This window comes from Electrophorus electricus, chromosome 11 (assembly GCF_041902795.1).
Source record: "Electrophorus electricus isolate QZ-2024a chromosome 11, ASM4190279v1, whole genome shotgun sequence".
In the NCBI taxonomy this organism is placed as follows: Eukaryota; Metazoa; Chordata; class Actinopteri; order Gymnotiformes; family Gymnotidae; genus Electrophorus; species Electrophorus electricus.
In genome coordinates, this window is record NC_137507.1 from 21,368,756 (window position 1) to 21,377,249 (window position 8,494).

Consider the following 8,494-nt stretch of genomic DNA (forward strand, 5'->3'; position numbering starts at 1 on the left):
TGCTCAAAGTATGATTTATGATTTTATGATGAGTAAATTGCTCATAGTATGATTTAAATTCTCAAAAGGTCCAAAAATCTACATTTTGAAAGCAAGAAACTCACATAACATTATGCTGGAATTTTGGAACTATTTGCAATTACCATAGTCTTTCTGTAGAAAACTCCTGAATAAAATTAGAGGAGAGTTAACTCTTCTATTTTTTAATTTTACATTTTTCTTATGAATCTATGTCACAAGAAGCATTTTTCCCAGCTTTCAGATATGAATTTTGTGAACTGGTGTGTATTTGTGTATTGTGTGAATTACCTTGAGTCAGGTGGCGGTAGGGAGATCTTGCGTAGTTTAGAGAATTCATTAGCGAGGACCTGCTGAGTGACGTCATCTTTCCATGACAAGTCTGGAGGAACATCTATAATTTCTAATTCTGATCGCAACAATATCTGTTGTGAGAAACTCTACATCACAAAAAATTAATGGAATAGTGGAGTATAGTGGAGGTTTTGGAATAAACTTCCAGTCAATGTTTGGGACTCAGATATGGTGTCAATTTTTAGGTCTAGAATGAAAACATACTTGTTTAGTCAAGCATTTGAAATGAATTTTTTGGGGGACATAAAGAACTAAGTTTGGAGCAGAAGGGCACTTATGTCTCAGGGAAGCCTTATGCCTATGCTACCTTCTGGATCTCCTTTTTCAGGTAAACTGTTATAGGTAGGCCTGCTAAGATGTAAAATGCTGGTGCTAGCTCGACCCCGAAGGGGAGTTCCTTGTTGTCTGCCCTCTCGACCAGTGCAATTACCTTGGACCCACCAGCTTGTGCCACTGACCCTCCATTTCTGCCTGACAGCCTCCTCTGTATGTGCCACTGACCCTCCAGCTCTGCCTGACAGGCTCATCTGCATTTGCCACTTACCCTCCAGTTCTGCCTAGCAGGCTCATTTGCATGTGCCACTTACCCTCTAGCTCTTCCTGTCAGGCTCATCTGCATGTGCCACTTACCCTCCAGCTCTGCCTGACTGGCTCACCTGCATTTGCCACTTACCCTCCAGTTCTGCCTAGCAGGCTCATTTGCATGTGCCACTTACCCTCCAGCTCTGCCTGACAGGCTTATCTGCATGTGCCACTTGATGCGATTACAAGTCTCCTGATGTGATTACAAACTTTGGCTGGGTGTCAAGGATACTTTAGTGAAGAGCCCATCATCACCTCCCTCTGTACTCCCTCTGCATCCTTGCTGCAGTACTTTAGTCAAATTCTGCCTTCAAATGTGGAGGAGATTTCTCATAACACTCCATTTGGAGGGCAATATAGCCCTCACATTTTGTCCTACCCCGCTTTCCCAAAAAAATTGGACACCCTACCCCTAGATCTGAATATGCAAAATGGACGAATAGGGCTAAGTGGTAGCGACCAGGGATGAGATGGGATTGGGCCTTTATTCACTGCTGTATGTTTCATTAGTCATTTCTTAACTGACTGTTCTTTTTATTTTATCACAAAAAAACACCTTGATTTTTTTACATTTATTTTGTGTTATTAGATGGTTGACCAGAGAAAAACAGGTTCCTATTATGAGCATTGGAAAATCCTCTTAAGTAGTATTTTCTTGCCACTGTCATCTTTGGCTTGCTCATTAGTGGCTTGGATTCAGATTCTCTATAAAGTTGATTTTTGTAATGCTACTTTATGACAACAAAAAAGTGTTATACACATAAATTTGAATCGTAATTTAAATGGTGTGAATGTAGATCAATAATGATATTTTCTGGATATTAAAACATGTAGTCGGTCTAATTGTTTGCACATCAGTAGACTTTTTTCAATGCCCTCTGGTGTAGCAGCTGAGTCGCTGCTCTATGATGGCAGACCAGTGCAGCTCAAAGAGATTCACACATTTATGGATCAATGTGTGTAAGGTTCTTTCTCTCTTTCTTCCAAACACACGAGCACACACAGACGTGCACACACTTTGTTTAGCATTATCTTACAGTGCATCATTTGCTCTGGGAATGATACATTTAGGTGTGAGTCACCACAGTAACTACTGTGACAGTACAAATGCAAGTGTGGTTGCCATGGTGGCAGGAACATATATACCTCGGAGTGAGAGTTTCTGAAGCAGTGAGCGGAACCTCTGTAGTGTTCCCGGTGTGATGTCATACATGTACACATCCGATACCATCATCATCTGGCAATGACCAAACATGCCATCTGCAAAGTAATGACACCAACTCTTAATGCCTCCAACCACCAGAACATAGAGCTGAGACATAGGTTGGCTGTCTCCAGTGAACTCTACAGGGCTCTATAGGGATTTGGTCCAAATGTGCACATCGCAGCACCTGGTCAATAACAATCTTCCCCTCTTTGTTAAAGGGGAGAGATCAGGTGTTTCTGCAGCTTAGGAACAAACACTCCAAACACTTTGTTTGGTGTCAGGGGTTTACATCTTGGCATAAAAATGAACTTATCTGAGTTGTGACAGACACATAATTCATAATTCATTTCTCAATAAGCTGAATGTGAAACATATTTATATGGTGACACAACAGGTTAATTAGACAAAACAGAAAACTGCTCAATGCTTAAGAAGAATTCACAAATATTTTGTGCTAGGCCCTAGTAACTGACTAGTTTTCTAAATATTTTCAGAATGCATGCTTAGAACAATAATTTTCTTTAAGACTAAACTACAAAATAATAATAAAAAGTAATTAATGTCTCCTACAGATGCCTTTTATCACATGAAATGTATTTTTGTTCTGAATACACAATGATATATTACAAATTCTGCAGAAACTGCAACCCAGTATAAAATTGAATATGTTAAAATAGTTTTACTTAGATTATATCACTTGTTGAAAAAAATTGTGCATGATTTACCAAGCATCTGACCAAAAGCACACATGAACACAGATACGAACACACACACACACACACACACACACACACACACACACACACACACACACACACACACCTGCAAGTGGGTCAAATTAGCATTACAATACAGTTATCAATTGACCTCTGTGATTTCAGTGATACCCACTGTATTATTGAGTGGTAATATATGGAATATATGTCTGCTATCTCACCATAATCATTTTCCACTATACATCTGCAAATCTATAGCCTACTTTAAGTAAAAGCTTCTCGTCTGGTCCGAGATTACTGTTCTCTCTGGCACTTACCCACAGCTGTTTCCACTTATTCCAATTTTTTCCATGTATTTCATCACTTTCTTATGTCCAAGTAATTGAACTTAATAAATAAAAAAGTGGTTGATCTAGGTGATTATGGCCATATCAGTTTAAACTCAAACCTCACAGACCAAAAGGATACATGGAAATAAATGTGTGACATTCATTTCAGAAGAGTTCTAGAGTGCTGGGAAAGCAAACTGTAGCCATAATGATATTTGTTTTGCCACACCCAGTCAACATCATGTGAAAGCAGGTCACCACAATGTCCACACATCACTACACAAGCACACACATGCGCATACACACACACACACACACACACACACACACACACACACACACACACACACACACACACACACACACACACACACACACAGAGAAAGGACAGCTGAACTAAAAGAAGAGTTTAAGGTGCCATTGTTCTGGACCTTTGTTAATAAATGTATAATAGAGACTGTGTTACACCAAGGTATGTATGTATACATATATGTATAGTGATTATAGTGACTTGGGCTTATATACAGGTCAGTGATTCTATATTTTTAAATGATCATAAGTGTGTTTACACATCTTACCATTGACACAAATCTCATATTTCTTACACAGACTCTCTTCAAACAGGCAGCCTGGGGAAGAGAAGAAGAGAATGGGGAGATACAGAGAAAATGAGTACTTAAAGCAAAGTTATACTGGTTATGTGTAATCTCAGCACACATGCCACTATTTCCATAAGTCCATATTTATTCAAAATAAATGCATAACCTAAAAATTCAAATAATTAATCTGTCTCCAACAAGTTATATTATTAGTTTTAAAATAGCAGTCATATTCATAAAATGATTAAAGGAAAATTCTAATACTTTTAACAATGTATTCTCTGCACTTCACCTCAAAATTCTAAATTATGCTGCTAGTGTTGTTTGTTCTTAAATACATGCTTCTGAAGTAAGAAGCAATTTTAGGTTTAACATGGTCCTGAATGACCCCAAGCATAAAGATAGTTATGGTGGAAATTATGAATGAGGATTTTAATTTATTTTAATATATTTTATCTATTTGCTTGATGGCAATAATTCTGGTCACAGGTCTTCTAGCAGTTATGTTACCTGTAACATATAAAATTATTTACATTCTGTTCTTTAACAAGTCTTACCATAAGGTGGAAATAATATTACATGTTTGCATCAGCAGTATAGTGGAATTCCTAAAAGCAGTTCCATCAACTTGTTCTATGCCCCATGCAAATCTAAGGAATGTTATGTTTGTAGTTCATTTAAAAGCACACATTAAAACACACCATGGAACATGCATAAAACACTGCCTTTTTAATTTGAAATAACCAATAAATTTAATTTGAAGACAAGCCTATCAAATTCACTCAGACAAGAGTCTGCATGTGTTTAGCTGCACATTTGGAGTGAAAATTGATAGAGAAGTGTGTTCTCGTTTAATCATATCTGAAGAGTGGGATGTGAAAGTGACCTATCTGTGCTTATTTAATCATGTCTCAAAAGTGGGATGTGAGGAGTACAGTATTTGTGCTTATTTGCTGGCTTATTTGAGGCCTGGGAGACAAACTGAGTAAATTGCTTTCAGTCAGAATTCTTTTGTATTCACTACCCTCAATCATACATGCCCCCCCCCCCACACACACACACACACATTTTAGTTACAGAGCCACTACACTTTCCTACAATAGATCCTAATTAGAATCTAACAACTCCATTTTTTTCGCCAGTTACTCCATCCTGCTATTCTGACACCATTTTTTACTTTACACTCATGCTTCCCTCTCAGGCCATTATCATAGAAAACAGAAATGTGGGTAGGAAAACCATGAAAGCATGAATACAATACAGAATGTACAAACATATTTGCAACTTATATTTAGCAAGTGTTTAATTGTGTTAATCTAAGATCTAGGATGTCCTCTTTTATGAGTAGCTAGACCTCATTAAACAAGTAAGCATGCCACTTAAAAATCAGGTGCTTCTCTGCAGGGTTGACAGAAAACCCACTGATACCAGGATCTTGAATTAATCCTTAATCTATGTGATTAATACAACTGCATGCTACAGGATCTCTAAATTTGACTGAAGCCTCAAGTAACCTGTTTTGAAAATGATTCTCATTAAACACGTTTTCTTGATATTTTAGAGTGTTATAATAATTTAGTTGTGAAATGTTTGCTTCTACAGTAAAGTAAATAAAATAAATAAAACCTTCCCTAGTCTTCCACAGGACACATAACTGTGTCCATCTTTATGTTCAAAGTAGTCTTGCAAAACTAGTTCAATCATGTCCATGGGTTTTTGTGTTAATTATATTAGCATTAAAGTAGTAAAGCATTTTAACATATTCACCAAAAATATTTAGAGTTTTGTTCACACCAAAGTTTGAACATCACGATTCACTAGAATGCAAAAAAATAAATAAATCAACAAAAACCCCCAAATACAGAAGGCTAGGTTTCTTTTCAATTATTTTAAATAGACAGTAGTGCAAGTTACAGTTTGTTCCACCAACTGGCATATAGTCCCCTATAAGGTAGTTGGTAAAGCTTGAAGTGTATTAAACAGCAAAATGTAAAAAGTAAACATACACTCTTGCATAGGTCATATTTTTATGCAGGGCTGATAAAAAATAAAAAGCAATTGGTCACAATCATAGACATATACAGTGTATACATAGACGCCGCATTGTGTGATGCATTGTGTGTCAACGTCACTGCCAAATTGGTCTGGGCAACTTGTCGTAATTCTGCAAAGACTGGACTGCAAAAAAGATGCCTGAGTATATCTTGGGACTGTACAATTTCCTTGAAAGCATGGGATGTTTGTAATGTCTTACTTTAAAAAATGATGATGACGATGATGCTTATTATTATTATTATTATTATTATTATTATTATTATTATGCTATAGATTTATTATTCAATGATCAGTTAAGGCTTTCAGAATAGAGAATCTTTTTGAACAATGCACAAATATAAACAGATTCTGAGAGATGGATACAGGTAATGAGACAGACCAGGATCTACTAAAACAAAATCTGATTATAATAGCAAAAAAATCAATGTAACACAATATAAATTTTAATTAATTCATTATTTTAAAAAAGCCTAAAGAGCATGATATCTCTTGAAATTGTACAGCATTCCAATTGCCCCAACATCAGATTAGCAAGCACAGAGAAAGTAGCTACAAGGTAGACATGGAAACAAACACAGCCTTTAGTTCACTGTATCAGAATCCATAAAATAATAGCATTAATAAAATTGTTTGAATATAATACGTCAGTAATTGTTTAAATGTAGGCCATCGCTGCAGAGTTATTGATCAAATGCTTTGATGGTTTTAATTAAAGGGCTAACACTCATAACAATATGAAGGTCAAACGAGACTGAATGCCAGTCCTACATGCTGTCATGAGCCATCACTATGAATTAAAGATGCTAAGACCTGTTGCTATGGTTACAGCTACCCCCTGATTGACAAGGTAACCTTTACAAGAGCTGGGTTAATGAATCTCTTTCTCTCCTTTGTTTCTTCCTGTCTCTCTCCTTTTCTCTCTTACTCTTAAACACACACGAATGTACACATATGTGCGCGCGCGCGCACACACACACACACACACACACACACACACACACACACACACTCCTGTATTCTTGGATATCTATGTTCACCAAAAGTGGGTTTTTGATATAGTAAGACTATCACCCCACATTCTCTATCTTAGATTAAATAAATCCACATGAAAGCTTTGTATTTTGTAAAAACATATAAAAGATATTACAGATGAGAAATGTATATCCTATTTCTCAGAAGTTACTGATGTCATTCCACTGCATTCATACTGCTGCACACAATATACCATTTTAAATGCGCTGCCCACCTCTTTGGCACCGTTTGTGATACGCTTCTCTAAAAGATAGATTTGATATCGTTGAGCGTCCTAGTGTAGGCCTGTAGTCGTGGCTTTCCACTTTGATTACTGCTCGTGCCCCCTACCCGTTATGTAACGACGGAGAAGCGTATAAAGCGCAACACGGCAATACCCTGCAATTCTAGCGAAACACAGACCATCCTACATTAAACTCTGCCGATTATACATGCGATTGACTGTGTTTTCGGGAAGCACTCTGCAGTAGACTGAGTGGTGGATTCGGTTCCGCTATCTATGTCTGTCTATGATTTAGAGACATTTAGGATAACAGAATAATCCATCTGTCAATAAAGCAGTTCCAATCGTGTCCCGTAAAGCCTGCCAGGACAGCCGACTCATACGGCGCTACCTATATTAGTTACAGCATAAATAAGCAAAACAAGGTTAACAGTAAAGAAAAACGCTTAAGGGTATATCAGTAAAATATACTGGTTGCTGACATCTTTTTTTTCACCCATTGGCGATAAAAGAAGATAATGAAACTAGGGGCCCGCGTGTTATTGGCGTTCGGCAAATACTGGATGTGAGCTAATATTGACACGACTCCGACAGAGGCTGCATTGCTTGCTCCAGGTCTTTACTTCATGCCATATACGCTGCATAGTGGCAAAAACACCTACCGAATTTCCCATCCGCTGTAACGGTAAGACCGATTTGGAGCGTAAGGAGAGACAGGAGCAGATACCGGGAATCCATTCCTACTTTCATAGATCCATGACAAGCACGCGTTAATAATCCATTTCAGTGATTTTTCAGTTTGTCGAGATATTGACAGTGTAAGAGATGGTGCAAAGACAGCTGACGCTGGAAGAGAAAGCGGGAGGAGGAGAGAAAGATGAGACGTAAAGTGTGCGCAGAAACCTGTCAGCTGTCCCTGCAGTCGGCGCGATGCTCAAATGACCACCTAGCACCCAGAGCGCGGCCCGCCTGCTTCCTTTTGACGTCAGTCACTTACGCGCGCGCGCTCTCTTACTAAGATAACAATAACATGGAGGAGGCCAACAGGACGAACCGAAACGGATCCGGTAAATGACAACTGACCTCCACAAGTCTGCCTCAGGGACCAGATGCTAGGAGGCCCTTTTCGTTTTATATTAGAAAACCTAAAAGATCCAATCAGAAATGTTATTGGAAACATACTGTAGGTGCTTCTGGAATTTCTGTTCATCGACACGACATTAATACTCATCGATGTACTGCAGTTACACCGCATACAGAAGTAATCGTCTAGTAAACTGAATACGTTATATAATAAACTCTAGATTATTATTGTACTAGAGCAATAATGATTACAGGACCGTTTAAAAAAAACTGGTGATATAATTTCTAGTCACATT

At 37.9% G+C, this 8,494-nt stretch overlaps 1 protein-coding gene across 2 annotated transcripts in view; it reads right to left on the reverse strand.

The window, feature by feature from the left end:
* Nucleotides 1-8,059, reverse strand: part of slco5a1b (solute carrier organic anion transporter family member 5A1b) — a 34,443-nt gene extending 26,384 nt beyond the window's left edge. The window contains exons 1-4 of one of the 2 annotated variants that reach the window (XM_027020849.3): nt 7,778-8,059; nt 3,785-3,835; nt 2,101-2,214; nt 310-400 (exon numbers count right to left, since the gene is read on the reverse strand). In XM_027020849.3, coding sequence (XP_026876650.2) covers nt 310-400; nt 2,101-2,214; nt 3,785-3,835; nt 7,778-7,865 — 344 coding nt within the window. In that variant the 5' untranslated portion in view covers nt 7,866-8,059. The remainder of the gene's footprint in view (nt 1-309; nt 401-2,100; nt 2,215-3,784; nt 3,836-7,777) is intronic. The other variant, XM_027020848.3, reaches the window with a different exon arrangement.
* Between the last annotated feature and the right edge of the window lie 435 nt (nt 8,060-8,494).